The sequence below is a fragment of the Sminthopsis crassicaudata genome, chromosome 2, assembly GCF_048593235.1.
Source record: "Sminthopsis crassicaudata isolate SCR6 chromosome 2, ASM4859323v1, whole genome shotgun sequence".
Taxonomy (NCBI): Eukaryota; Metazoa; Chordata; class Mammalia; order Dasyuromorphia; family Dasyuridae; genus Sminthopsis; species Sminthopsis crassicaudata.
Window position 1 is genome coordinate 58,289,751 of NC_133618.1, and position 16,313 is coordinate 58,306,063.

Consider the following 16,313-nt stretch of genomic DNA (forward strand, 5'->3'; position numbering starts at 1 on the left):
ACTGGACTAAATTTAAATCTTCCTGTATCTGAAGTCCTAGCTGTTTCACCACACCATACTCTTTTGTGGTGTACACAGAATTCTTTAATAGAATATATAACAGTAATTGACATTCACATAACACTTTCCTGTTTACAAAGTGTTTTATGTATATTTGAGCCTCACAACAACCCTGTGAGGTAGGTGACACAAATATTATTCTAATCTCAAAGATGAGAAAATTTTAAAGACATTAGTTAAGGTCACTACTAAGAAGCTATAAAGCTAAAATTTTAACCAAGGCTCTCTGATTACAAATTCAATGGTTTTTCTGTGACATTAAACACATTCAAACTATGCAAACGTGATTAATAGATATATACTTGAAATTTATGCCTACGTACTTTTTTGTGGTCAAAATTACATATCCCGAGGTACTAAGTATGAGGAGAGAATCATTATTGTACTTATAATTAGAAAGGGAAAGAACCAAGGGATCTTAGGAACTCACAGAAGGAAGAGAATTAGCTCAAGTAGGAATGGGAAGACAAGGTCCCTTTATGTCCTTTTCACATCCTGGGAAAGATGATGACAAGCCCCAAGAGAAGCGTCATGATGATCATAAGATGAGAGCATGAAGAACCACCAAGGGGATAAGGATAAAGTAAGGAAAGCTGGGTCTCTGGTAGCATAGGAATTTGACAAATAATGGAAAATTACTGAAAATGATCACCTAATGAATTAAAGATCACGACAAAAAAATCAAGAGAGTGTTGAGTTGGGAATCTAGGCCCATAAAAGACCTCTACCATCTGCAGCTGTTCCCAAATCTTTAGAAAGCTATTATAAAAACATAGTTCTTGAACTGATAAGGCAAAAGCCTAAAGGTTCCAACAACTTCCTAAAGTGAAGAGGTAAGAAAAAAGGATTTTGTTTCTCTCACCTTAAAAGTACTAAGAAATTCCCATTGTAAACACCCTAGGGAAATAGATGGGAGTTTGGACTCTGATCTGCCCCATCTTCAACCTTCCAAACACACATGCAGCTGTCCTGTTTTAGAGTTTAGGATTTAAGATCCATCCCAGAAAATTGTCCTAAGATAGCTCAGGATGTTGCTATAGGACTAATATCTTTTATTTATCTACAATTAAATAGATATAATAGATATAAAAGAAAAACTTGTATGGAAATCAAGATAAAATCCAACCATGAAAAAAAAAAAGATATTACTACCTTGGTTTGTTACCAAAGGAATTACAAAATAAGTGATTTGAAGCTATCCCTCTGCTTTGAATTTCCAGTACTCGTTTACTTCCTAAGAGAACTAGCAGATGACTTTTCAGCTAATTGACTACAGTAACAGAAGATCAGAGGATCATTCTGCTGGTGAAAAGCAAACTTGAACACTGATTTTAAAAAGTATAGAGATGACTTTCTGGTTACTTTTTAAAGTCTGTGACATCACAAAATATAACTCTGCAGGTTGAATTTGGGCAAGAATTTCTGATGACAATGCACTTACTAAAAATAAACATGAAGTGTGAAGTATGTCAGAAAACCTTAAAAAAATATTCAAAGAGTTCATAAAGGAAAAGTTAAACATGAAGAAGGTATGGTACAACTTTAGTTTGATTTGTATTTGGTAAGATTTTTTTGTATACCATCTTCTTAAAACAAACTACCTAATAGGAAATAAATGAAATTCAAGGATTAAGAGGGCTGGATGGGAAATCAAAAGACTTGGGTTATAGATCCAGCTCCATCACTAATGCTGCTAGATTTGTTTTCTCATTTGTTGGAAGTGACTCTAATCATCCACTCTACTAAAATGACTTAAAAAAACAAAACAAAACAAAATAATGTTAATTGGTTAATAAGTTAATTAAGCCTCAAATGGCACTGTAAAAAACAAAACCAAAGAAATCTATTCTGATAGTATCAGCTAGGGTCTTGCTTTGGGAGAGTATAAAAGGACAGATAATCACTACCAGAAAAGAAAACACTCCTTGGCTAGAACCACCCAACATATAGGCTTTAGCTTCAAAGAGTTTAGGTTTGCCAATAGGTCAAATACAAAGCAAAGTTTTCTTCTAAAAAGGTGAAAATTATTGGGAGTCATAATTTTTAAAAATATCATTCTTACTTCACACTGCCACACTTCTCCAAAATCGTATTCATCTTTCAGCCTAGACTAGGTTAAGCTCACACACCTTATTAGCTCACAGAGGCAGTTAAAACTTCACAAGATGTCACAGATGGAGCTCTAATCTCACCTTTTAATTTTAGAGGAAAATACTGATGATCAGATCTTCAATTACAGAGCAAATAACTTCAGGTAATAGTCACAGGTGCTGCTGCTGGGTTTCTGAACTGATGCTTAGTCCACTGCCCTGGTTCTGAGAACTTTTAACCTAAGCTCTGGAAAAAAAACTAATTGGATTGCCCTCAGCTTAGTTTAATAAATCATAGCAAGTGTTTGCCTGTAGTTCAAACTTGAACTATAATTTAAGGAGAGCTTAAGAAGTTCAATGTAGTTAGTTTTAAAAGCTGAGTCTCAGTTAAATTTTAGCTATCAGGACAAAGGATAAAACTGCAAAAAGATATACTTACTATTGCACATGCACACCCTCACTTCTGCGCATGCAAATCAGGTAATTGCATGCTTAACTACCTGATTTGTGCATGCAATTACCAGATTTGTGCACACAAAAACTGAAGCAGTTTAATAAACACTCACCCTTCTACGTTCTCCAGAAAGGAGTTGGATATGAGAGCTGACTGTGTTGAATCCATTTCTTGGCTGAACCTGATGGCTGGTATTCCAAGTCAGAAATAAAATGGTCTGTGTCAGAGAAGAAGACATAGCTACTGAATGGAGCAAACCACAAAGTATGGTCATTTACTACAGTGCCTTGCCTGATGAAGAACTCACAGAGAATTTCATATTTAGTTCATTTTAAATTGGACTCATCCTTTATTTATAAAGAATCTTGGTTGTTCTATCATATTTAATGATAGGGATTTAGTAATTCTGTATTTGCTAATTAGCACTCTCAACAGAATGACATCAGTTTAAGTAACTGTTCCTAGGTCATGATAAAAAATGAGAAGTGACATTTACATGCACTATTTTAACATTTACAAAATGTTTTATATATGTTAAGTCATTTGATCCACAACAATCATAAGAAAGAATTACGAGAAGCACTGCCATCTTTTGGTATCATGAAGAGTTGACTTGTCCACCCTCAGACCATGGAAATTCCAATTTCAATCTCTTCTGACTGCACATTCGGTATTTTTTCCACTACACAAGAGACCTTGTGGATCCTTCTAGAGGAAGGAAATAATAGTTGACTATTATTGACTTTTCTTATTTATCAAAGGTATTTCTCCAGTTTAAAACGATATTATTCTAATGGAGATTGAAATTCAATTTAGATGGAGATTGAATTCCCTGGATAATAGATAATAATTTTTTTAAAGTTAAAATACCCTAAGAAACCCTATGTGCAAATTGGGGGTGGGATGGGGTTTGAAGGGATTGGTGGTAGTAATTTTACTTGTGTCAGGGAATGAATGGCATTCACAAATGCAGATACACAATTTATTCAATATAGTGTCAAGAAGCAATTTGGACACTGAGAAGTTAATCATAATTGCTAAAATCCATATAGATCTGTAGTTTGTAAAGGGTTTTACACATATGACTTTATTATGATCCTCAGGTCTGTGAGGAAGGTAGTATCATTAGTCCCATTTTATAGATGAGAAAAGTAAGATAAGAGAGTTTAACCAGCCAAAAGTCACACTATTTACGGAAGCAAGCATGGTAAGATTTGAATGTTCATCCACAGTCACACAAAAATGCCAGAGGCAGGACTTAACTCAGGTCTCCCTGACTCCTGGGCCAATTTCTATTCACTATGTTTCCTTTTTGCAAATATTTATCCTTAAAAAATAAAAATGATCTAAGTAATTCTATATATAAAATGGAGCCAACAATGGTTTTCTGAAATGTGTGGACTTAGGAGAGTCTTTGAAACATAGAAGGCATCATATATAAATGCTTATTCCCTTTTCCTTTTCCCAATCTTCAGTCTTCAGTGATATGGCAACTGCCACATGGCAGTGCCAGCTACAATAAGCTTTTGCCTTCTTGTTTTCCACATGTGAGTTTTGTGAGGGAGGAAGAGAAAAATAAATCCTTTTGTGCCACTCTGGATTGCCAGGATAAGTCAGCACAGTAGAAATCAGTCTTCTCTGTTATTAGTTCATTATTGTTAGAGTTCTTAAGTGTCTAGTCTTTCATTTTGTTGTTCTATGATATTCAACTATCTGTACCATTACAATATAAATCGTTGGCCCTCTTCACAAAGACATTGTGACATTTGTTTTAAGAAAAATATGGCACAATTTGGGGACAGAAGAGTCATTCCCTATTCCTATGATAGAAGCCCTTTACTTCCAACTTTTAGATAAATCACCTGAATGAGCAGGAAAGGTAACGTGGAGAACATTACTGGTTTGATTCTCAGCTTGGTCACTATATGCTCCAGATTGCTGATGAAACACAAGGACCCTGCTCCACCAGCCCTGTATCTGAATACTTTGACATGTGCTGGGTCTTTCCCATTTAGAGCTAGAGCTCCTTGAAAACAGCAGTTGTCTTGTCTTTCTATTTGTAATGTCAGCACTTACCACAGTGCTTATCTTATAATAAGGGCTTAATAAATGCTTCTCATCCCAAGAAAGAACACAGAAAAAAAAAGATCATATAAGCATAGGATTTCCTGAATAATGGATATGTCCAGTATGAAACCCCTTATTTTCAACTTCTATTCCCTCCCATAGGAAATATGGGATATAAGAGGTAATTAAAAAAAAGTAAAATTATCTAAAGGAGGGCCCTTCCATTATTGTGATCCAATATGCAAAATCTACTTTTTACATAATTTTTTTTTCTCTCTCCAACCAAGCTTGCAGATTCCCTGAAATCCATTGACAAATTTCAGATTAAAAATCCTTGGTTTAGAGGGAAACCTTCCTAGGGTTTCTGGAATTTTCCTATTAGATTTTTACAATTTCTTCCTTTAGTCCAGGGCCTGGCAAACTGTGATCCACAGACCTGTGGCTATAAAAAGGCTATGAATTAAGAATCTTTTTTTTTTTTTTTAAATTTTAAAAATGATAAAACTTCCAAATAAAAGTAACAACCATTCCTGGCTTACAGGCTGGTATAAAAATGCAGACTGGATTTTGCCGACTCTTGCTCACCCCACAAAGATCTCTTCCTTAAACATTTAATTGTTCTGCGTGTTTCATGTGGTTAACTTGTCGCTGTGATTAGTGTACTGCAAGCTTTAATTTTGTAAGTCTTGTAACTGTAATAAGGGACTGGTCTGGCCCAGCATGCACAGTAATTGACTGATAATCTTATAGAATAAGCCAGAAGGTGAGAGGCACCATGATATATAGCAGAAGGTAGGACCATGTGTAATGGAGGGGGCCTTTTCTATTATTCCAAGGATGAACAGGTATTGTTTCTGATCTGCTTACCATGGGAAAACAACGAGCATTTTGATTTGCTATTGAGCTGAAAATGAAAACATGTTCAAAAGGTACTACCTACCCAGAGAAGGCTTTTTTTTTGGGGGGGGGGAAGGAGGTGGGGGAGAGAGACAATTGGGGTTTAAGGGACTTTCCCAAGGTCACACAGCTAGGAAGTGTTAAGTGTCTGAGACCATATATGAACTCAGGTCCTCCAGGTCTGGTGCTCTATCCACTGTGCCCTCTAGCTGCCCCTCAGGGAAGGCATTTTTTCCCCTGCCATTTTCTGCCTCTGTTGCAATTCTCCTGAGGTAGCGTAGCCCCAAAAATGTAAGGCCATGGCTTGGTGACTTTTTTTCTGCTGAAGTTAAAAAAAAAAAACAAAACAAACTCAACAATCATACTCTGAATGGACAGGTAATAGCAAATTAGATAATTTTAAAAAGAACAACAATAAGCTTGTTTTCACAGAATCACGCAATCCTAGGAAATGCAGAAACAGGAAAAGCCATGGAGAGCATTTAATATAATCTCCCAATCAATGGTGAGGCAACTAATGCCCCAAAAGTTTAAATAACTTGCCCAGTCATACAAGTATTGAGTAGCAAAGCCAAAATTAAAAACAGCTCTTCTGACTCCAAATTTAGTTCTTTTTCTACTATGGCTACATTGCTTCACCTGCTTTGCAAGAGAAATCAGTTTCTCATTATATAGCCTGAATTCCTTTGCCATAATAAAACGTATTTCATATTATCACTAGGTACTCAAGATAAAGATTCAGCTAAAGCTAAAGTTTGTAACTTGCATTAAAAGTTACATTTAGAGAAAAATCCTACCATTTAAATAAGGAGGCAAATACTATTTATTAATGGTTCATTTCTCATCTATGGGCCTTAGATTCTCTACCTAGAAATGAGGGGATGGGAATAAGTTTATCTATATGCCTCTTCTTAGCTCCAACACTCTATAAGTCCACTCACTATATTATTCCCATGATGTACATTTCCATTAATGATATAATTGTCTAGTGTTTAGGTTACTGAGTTTTTAAGGGAAAAATATAATATATATTTCATATTTTGCTTATTAGGTACATGCAATGCCAAAACAGCTATGTTTATGTCAAGAATCACCATAACTACACCAGACAAATTTAGTGAAATATATTTAGCTTTGACTTTGATTACACACAACCTTCAGTAGTGAAGTGTCAACTTTCATTTCAACAGCATGGCAGGCTATATTTAACACAACTCTACTTCTACAGTAGGGATGCAGCTGTGATTTTGGTTAGCTTGTGATCTAAGAGAGGGAATATGGCAGGCAAAGAACTGTCCCTAACAAGCTGCATCAGGACTTAGTTGGATTTTACACAAGTTTGTCTGTATTATATATAAGTATATCTTAGACCAAAATAGTCCAAGATAGACTAAATTCAAAGCTCTAGAATCATAATTAAAATGTTTAAAACTAAATCTATTATAGACAATAATATTTTTATTATTGGTATTATTATTCCAAGAAAAAGGTGGCATAAGTCACCACATTGTATAATTCATAGTCTTACAAAAATTCACAGTTCCCCAATATGCACTGAATGAAAATTCATTGCTAACTTGATAAATATAAAGTAGATTATTCAAGGTTAGGCAATGACATTAGGAAAAAAAATACATAGTAGAAAACATGGAAAATAAGTTCAAAATGAGAGCTCCAAAAAGGATTTGAGTAAAAGCAACACTGTTGTAATAACGACAGCCTCTCAGATTGTTTTGAAGGCAACAATTTTTGAATGATTGTCTAAATAAAATGAATTTGCCTTGTAAACCCTGGATAGGATGCTTTTCCCTAAATGTTCTAAGCTCCTTTGAAGCCAAGGAGGCACTGATTTGACTCAAATGAACTATCACTAGGAGTCACTGGGAATAAGTTTATGTTTTAAATTTCTGTCTCTTTAATCATTCATTCAACAAGAATTTGTTAAGCAACCATGAGGTATCCTAGCAATAGACATTGGGATAGATGCTAGGTCCAGAGATATAAAAAGTGGAAGTTTCTACATTGAAGAAGCTTACTTGGGGGGTAAAAATATTCACAGAATATATGCAAAATAAATATACAGTGATTGGGGGGGCAAGGGAAAACTAAAAACTAGGGGAATCAGAAAAGATTTTTCAAGATTTAGCTCAAGTGTCACCTTCTTCAAGGATGCCAGGAGTTCTAAGCTTATTGATGATCTGGTCTAATCTACAAAAAATATGAAACTGAATACGTATACACTTTGGGGAATGAAATGCAACAAAGGAATAAATAAAAGTTTGCCAAATTGAATTCCACATAGCAAAAAAAAAAAAAAAAAAAAAAAAAAAAAAGCATGCTCTCCAATGACTGGAAATAACTGAAGAAATCCCTGGTATACTGATGTAATAGAAGGAGTAAATGGAAGAATTCAGAAAAGAGGGAGGATTTGTATAGACCAATGTAGAGAAGAGAAAAACCTACGAAAACAACATGCACAATTACTACAATACATAGACAAAAACAACATTAAAAAAAGTATCTGTACTCAAATGAAGTGAATGAAATGAAATTAGTTTCATAGGCTAGATCAAACATACTGTCCTCCTGAAAGGGGAGTCACGACTATTATAGAATGAAATGATGCATATAATGTCAGACGTGGTCTCTGCCAGGTAGATCTGTCTCTTTTTCTGTTGAAAGGGAGATATGAGATAAGGAATGAGTACACTAGAAAGTGACTATGGCATAAAATCCAAATGCATCCCACTCATTTCTTATGGTAGTGCCAGTATCCTCTCCCTAATAATAAAGGAAACCTATACTAACTAGTCAAAAAATTAGGTTTAGACAATATACACAACATATGCAAGTTAAACTCCAAATGTGTGATTTAGACACAAAAGCAAATGTAAGTATGGGTATGTATTCATAACCAAATTAGAAAAACAAGGAAGAAATGATTTATGATCTACAGACAAGAAAAAAAACTTGATGTTAAGCAACAGAAAGAATCATAAAAGATGAGAGGTAAATTTTATTGAATAAAAATTTAAAGTCTCACTCAACCAAAATCAATGCAACTAAAATTAGGAACAACTTGAAATTAAGTGACTTGCCCTGTGTTACACAGTGAGGCCTGAGGCTGGATTTGAAGTTCCTGACTCCAGAGCCAGTGCTCTATCCATTGTGCAACCTACCTGTCTTTAACTGTCTTTGTTCCTATAGACATACTGCTAATTGAAGGTGGAAAAAATAAATCACAAAACTGTTACTAAGTCTGTTACAAAATTTTATCATACAACCCGAACTGGGAATCACTACTATTCAATTCTTCTCTGTCTCTCTTATCAATTCTCTATACCACTTCCCACTGTGGCTTTCTCAAACCTTTTCATTCTTCCTCAAACACATCAAGGCTTCCCTTAACTTCCTATTTTATAGAAAAAGCCACTGAAGACATATTTCTGAACAACTGATCTCATTCACCCCCAATCTCCTCCAACAGATATCATTTTCTTAGTCTCTCCCTGAACAGTTCTAACCTACTCCCTTCTCTCCCCTGACATTATATCTTCCTGGTACAGGTCTTCAAAACCTGGATGATTTTCACAGGCTTCTGGTTGGTCTGCCTCTCCATTCCATTCCATCCTCCACTCAGCTGCCAAAGTGATTGTTCTGAAATTGGTATCTAATTATGCCACCCCCAGTGGCTTCCTATCATCTCCAGGATCAAATACAAAATCTGTGGGGCATTCAGAGATCTTTATAACCGAACATAACTTCCCTACACCCTTTCCAATATTCCTATACTTTACACACCTCACACAGTGTTGGATGACTGGATTCTTTTTGAATCCTTTATACTTGGCATGCTTAGCACAGAGTTAGGTGACAGCAATAATAAGTGTTTCATAGTCTGACTGATCAAGCTTCTTGTGTTTACATATTAAGCTTTAAAAATTCTTATGACTGCACTAAGAAATAGCCTAAGAATTATATATCTATACTGAAACAAGCAACCTCATTCTAGGAATAAATTAAAGTTGATGATGTATGATAATGTAACCTTTTTACCAATAAATTCATCATCCTGTTCAGTATCCTTAGTACCCTTCTAAGTCCCTCTTGGAGGGTGGATGGTGGGACAAAAAAATCTATTAGGGTTCAAAGGCCAGCTATTTCCCACCAGTTCTACTCTTTGGCCTAAACTCTTTCATACCTTGGATCAGGCACCTTCAAATTGTTTCACAGCCTTCTTTTGGGCACTGCTTTCCCCCATTAGGTTATCAGTTCCTTGAAGGTGAGGAATGTCTTTCTTTTTTTATTTGTAACTACGGCATTTATCACTGTTAGGCAGATAATAAATGTTTACAGACTATTACTTAAAGTTTATAACAAAACTTGTTAATATCTTAAGACTTAATTTGGAATAAGCCTTGTAAATTTCCCATTAAAGGGTTAAATATTAGACCAAGGGCCAGAAAACTATCGAGGATTGGACACCTGTTTCTGTACTGTCAACAATGGCATTTACTTGTTAATTTTAAAGGATTTGGTCTGCAAGTCATATTTAGCTGATCTCTTCCCTAGACCACTAATATTTAGATAGTATTTTCCCCCCAAGGCATTCCATTCACAATGAGAATTCAGAATGTTAAGAAATGTACAGTAATATTGCTGCCAGTTTAATAATTTCCTACCTAAGCATTTTACCAATACTAATACTGATTTCATGAAACACATGAATAATTCTGACCTTCTTGAATATGTTCAGCAAGATTTTCTAAACTAGAAATATTTTCCATGCTAAAATATTAAGTATGGCATTATGTATATATATAAAAAAATTCTAAGTAGCAAATTTAGGTCTATTTGGAAAACTGACAATTTCATACATTTTACTCCAAAAGGTCCCCATTTCCTCCCTTTATATCCTATTCCTTCTCTTTCTCTACTTGAAAAAAGAACATCTGGGCATTCCTACAATAACTTTCAAGTTCAAACTGTTCTTCTGCTAAATGACTTTAGAAAATATTGAGATAATAAATATTATTTCCTTAAAGATGGGATATGGCCTCAAATCTGGCCTCAGATCCTTAAGGGATGTATGACCCTGGGCTATTTGTCTTAGTTCTTCATCTACAAAGTGAACCTGAGAAGTAAATGGCAAACTATCTTAATGTCTTTACCAAGAAAACCCCAAATGGGGTCACAAAGAGCTGGACATAAATAAAAAGACTAAACAACAACAAATAATTATGTAATAATTTTTTTGGATAAAAAAATCTCAACATATAGTCTTAATACTTTAAGAGCCTATAATAGTAATTACCACCCCCATATTCCTACCCCCAATTTAGCATATGGATTCTGAAAATTGCAGCGGCTGAAAAAATTCTTCACTCTGCAGCCAGCTCTGACATGTGAGACCAGACTTGTACTTGAAGCCTTTGCAGTTTGGTGGAACCTGACAGTGTTTATGTTTTGCAGGTTTAGCCTTTAAGGATCCAAGGTCACTTATATGTCATGATTAGGACATTGGACTAAAACATGTATCCTAGAAATATGAAGACTGTTAATGGCTCAAAGTATTTCAACTATTACACTTTTTAAAAAAAGTTGGAATCAAAAAGGGGGAATTTTTTTTTTTAATCATTCTTTTGAAACAATTATTGACATGTCCAGTCAAAATAATGTCTGAAGTTGGCATGTAGTTATTTTGAAGCTTTTGATCTTTAGGCTAAAATCAGCCAGATAGAGAACTATGTAAAAGAAGAGAAGCAAAGTACAGTAGGAGAGAGAATATCATCACTAACACCATCTCAAGGCCAGGCCAAAGGAATATTTATAATCAAAAGCTTAAAACAATGGTGTATCTTAATTTTTTTTTAATTATAGAGATTCAACACCATTGAGTAGTACTATAATCTGTCAATTACTACAACTTACAAGGTTACAAAAAATAAAAATTAACCAGTGACCTTCATTTTTAACCTATCAGTAGATAATTATCAGGCAGCTGGGTGGCTCAGTGAATAGAGCACTGGGTCTGGAGTCAGGAAGACCTGAGTTCAAATCTGACCTCAGATGCATACTAGCTGTGTCACCCTAGACAAGTCATTTAACTTTGTTTCATTTAATTCACTGAAAAAGGAAATGGTAAGCCACTCTAATATCTTTAGCAAGAAAACCTGGTAGATGTATACACATATATTGTATTTAAGATATACTTTAACATGTTTAATATGTATGAGACTGCCTGCCATCTAGGGGAGGGAGTGGAGGAAAGGGGGGGGGGAAAGTTGAAATAGAAGTGAGTACAAGGGACAATGTTGAAAAATTACCCCTGCATATGTTGTTAATAAAAAACTATAATACAAAATAAAAGAAAGAAAAGAAAACCTGGGGGAGAGTATTGGTGTGTTATGGTCCACAGGCTAAAGAATTCAAATGACTGAACAGCCACCACACAGACTAATCCTATTAGATAATTTAATCATCAAAGAGGGTTAATGCAAAGATTTCTTCTGTTTATTACAGAAAACTTCAATGGAAGTTATATTCCCCAAGTATTAAAAAATGTAAAAAAATTTTAAACCCAGTTATAAGAAATCCTACTTAAGTATTTTAAAGCCTATTCAATCCAAGTAAATGTACTCAAAGAGGATTTAAAGGTACTGAATTTAGATTTTAAAAGTATTCTCTTTAATTTGTACAATTTATCCAGTGGTTTGGTATTAACTTTTTAATATTAACTTTTAAAAAACAGGGATTATCAAAATGAAATAACACCAGTATAGTGTTCAAAGAGCAGTGTTTTATTTTAGGTTATACTCTAAGACACTTCAGGTTCTTTAGGTCAAGTTACTAAAAAATTACATTCAGTTAGATCAAATAGTTATAATGGTGTAGTCTTCTCGATGTCATGGATTTCACCAAATTGAAACCCTTTATATTTCAAGATCTTATTTTCTTGGATTTTGAAATTTGGGTTTTATATAAGTGCTTATATCACCACATATATTTATTCAAAAAATATATATTTTTTTAAATTAAATTCAATACTTGAGGAGACAAGCACTGTAATAAAAATGTCACCCCACATGATACTCACAAGGAAGGCATAGCAAGTATTATCTTTATTTTACAAAAGGAGACAAACTCAAAAAAGTGTGATGTCACTTATTTGAAACAACACACTCTGGGAAAATGAGCTTATTTAAGGCAAGACTTCTAATAAAGACAAAGATCATTTTTTAAATCTACAATACAAAATGTAAATACATAGGCAAATAATGACTTAAACCCATGCATGACTCCAAGTCCAGATTGTTTTCCTTCCTGTCAACTATTCTGAAAATCTGACTCTACTGACTTAACAGATATTCACAGTTTGTTCCCTGGTTTATATATCCTATAAAATCACATTTCAACAAGTCAATTTATGCTAAGATAGCAAGAGAAGAGCAAGTTTTTGACTTGTCACTATGACAGCAAATACCTGGAAACTAGTTTCTCTTCACACTCTATTACTTCCACTGAGGACACAAGTTTAATAAATGGCATGAACCAAATTATCCAATGAGTATGCTGAATGAGTAACAAGATTCCCCCCCCTCATCCTTATTCATTTCCGAGATCCCATTAACTCTGAAAGAAATTTAGAACAATACAACTCTTTTCTAGTAAGTGAAAAATTAGTGGTACAACAGTGTTGACTCTGCAGATTTTAAAGAATCTGTCCCAATATCTAATCAAAGAGATTTATATCATACATAAATATAAATACACGCATGCACACACACACACACACACACACACACACACACACACACACACACACACACACACACACACACACACACACACAAAAAAAACTACCTATCTCTGGGTATTCTCTTTCTTTCTCTGAATCTTTAGAAGTCACTCTCAATTAAGGTAGAGAAATCTGAATTCTGGATTCTGAAAAACAACACCACTTTACCCAGGTTCACACAGTGTCAGAGCTGGACACTGGGCCCTAGTTTTCCTGACACTGAAGTCAGTTCTTTACCTGCTAAAAAACACTGCTTGTCAACATTAAATTTTCAAGAAAAATAAAGGTATTTCAAAACCTAGACTACAGAAATGCATGAAAGGCAACTAACAACTTTTCAAGAATGATGGTCTTAGATTTGTCTGAATGACAAGATCATATGTATTAACTCACCATCATCTAATGTGATATCCTGGAGACCAATGGTTTCAAAATTCAATTTCCTGATCTTCAGGTTCAGGTTTAATGTTCACAGCTGCTCCATCAGGTGGAAATGAAGATGAATCACATCTATGCTGACATACTATTGAAGAAGATACAGAAATACCTCCCACTCCAGGACTGTGTGCTTGAGGTGAGGGTTGTCCAGAGTGAGCTATGGTTGTTGGAGACGGGGATGAAGCAGGTCCTGAGCTAGGAGACTGATAAGGCATAGGCTGTAACTGAGGAGATGGGGGTCCGGATAGTGGTGAATGGACCAAGGGATGAGAGGCTGTTGGTGAAGAAGTTGTAGTAGACCCAGGGTTTGAAGTATGGTATGTTCCTGGCTGTAACTGAGGAGAGGGCTGTCCCAAGGACTGGCTTGCTGGAGAAGTAACTGGACCCTGTCCCACATTTGAACAATGGTATACAACTGGCTGCAGGTGAGTCAATGACTGCCCTGAATGAGTTGTATGTACTAAGGGATGTCCTGCTCCTGTAGCAGACGACGACAGTGACCCTGAATTTGAAGAATGAAATTGTATTTGTGACAGAGATTGACAGCTAAGATTTATTAAATTGGGTACAGCTGTATCCTGTTGAAATGAATTTGCATCAAATCCTTGATTGGCGGCAGCATTAACGGGAAGACAAGTCTGTCCATTGTACATAACATTAGTTTGCATAGGCTGGTAGGAAGACCTCACAGGAGGTGCTGATGTGGCTTGAAAAGACTGATGTAGCACAGAAGGCATCACATGACATTCTTCGACAGGACTGATGTTCCTACTTTGCATATGAGACAGATGGGATGCTGAGGGGGTCACCATTGATGTATATGGTTGTTGGACAGGACAAACAAGACTTCTAGGCAATAAACTGTCATGTGGCTGCCCTGGATCTGAGGAAGGCGATGGTGTCCGAACAGTATGCAGGCCTTGAACACTGCCACTCGGAGGCACAGACAAAGATGGAACCGAAGACAAATCCATTTCTTCTCTATGCTCCTGTTTCATCAAAACTGTAAAAACAAAAAGAAAACAAAACTGAAAACAACAAAATTGCTACATAACTAAGATATTTGTTACTAGTAGCATAAGAACTATAACATTATATATAGTACAACCTCTCCAATCCTTTTGCTTTGAAAATGGTGAAGAAAACATGCACAACTATTGCTACCTCCAATTCATTTAAATTCAGTCAATGGTGAAATTATGATGAAAGCTTAACATTTATTTAAGGCAAGGCTTCTGCCTTCCGAAAGCTCATAAATATTTCATAAATAATTCCTAATAAAGAGAGATCATTTTTAAAATCTACACTACAAAATGTAAATACATAGGCAAATAATGTGCCATGTGAAAGTCAAGAAATAAAAATACCCCATTATTTCAGGAATTTAGGGAAAGCAGTCTAGAAAAGGTGATGTTTGAATTGGGATTTAAAGGACTGTTAGGGATTCATCAGGTGGAAGGAAAGGAAGAGGAACAAAGGCACAGACACAGGAAAGCACAGACTATTTCAGAGTTGTGTTACAAATGGTGAATGTGAGATTCAGCTGGTACAGAGTGTAGATAAAGCTAAAAGGATGAAATGTATGGTTAGGGTATGGCCAGACTTAGGAGAGTATTGAATGTCTAGTAAAGGACTTCATGAAGGATGAGTTGAAAGGCAGAGAAAGTAGAGACAATGAAGACCATTTAGAGGGATATTTCCTTATTCCAATTAGATGGCAAGGGTATGCAATGATAGTGGGAGGAAAGAGAAAAGGACGGGAGACTTACAGAGAGAGAGATCTGACATGGTTTAATAATTGGCTGAGAGAAAGTAGAGAAAGAGTCAATGGCATTAGCAAGGTTATAAACTTTGGAGAACAATATCTAACACAAATTGAAGGCAGAGAGAAGCAATTCAGTTTTTGACAAGGTAAGTCTGAGATGCTAGTAGAAAATGCAGTTAAGCAGATATGGATGGAAGTCTGGGGTTTGACAGACACAGAAGTGGAGTTCTTGTATAGTTGAAACTCTGGAAATGAATGTGATTTCTAAATGAGAGTATAGAAAAAAGAGAAGGGATCAAGGCAGGACCTTTGGGGAATATCCAACTTATAACATCTGGAAGAGGATGAGGAGTGAGGGAAAGAGGAAAAGAATAAATAGAGGGAGACAGGAAGAAAATTAGGAAAGTGAAGGCTGAAATCAAAGCAAGAAGCAGTATACAGAAGGAAAAGGTGGAGAGTACTGTCGAGTATTTCAAAGGAGCTCAGAGGATGAAGGCTAAAAAATAGCCACTGGAGTCAGCAACTAGAAAGCTGTTGGAAGAGACCAGATGAAAGTTAACAGAGCTTGAACTAGAGTGTGGTGGCTATGTGAAAAAGAGAAGTAGATGGGTAAAAGATGTTGTAAAGGTAGAATAAAGATGACTTTACAACTAAATGGATATTCAAGATGAGGTAAAATAAAGAATCAAGGATGACAAAGGTCATGAACCTTAGAAGGAATGCGATACCCTTGACAAAAAGAGA

General features: G+C 35.5%; 1 protein-coding gene across 1 annotated transcript in view; it reads right to left on the minus strand.

The window, feature by feature from the left end:
• Positions 1-16,313, minus strand: part of NFATC3 (nuclear factor of activated T cells 3) — a 155,392-nt gene that overhangs the window by 20,339 nt on the left and 118,740 nt on the right. The window contains 2 exon segments of the mRNA XM_074286373.1: positions 13,760-13,811; positions 13,813-14,807. Coding sequence (XP_074142474.1) covers positions 13,760-13,811; positions 13,813-14,807 — 1,047 coding nt within the window.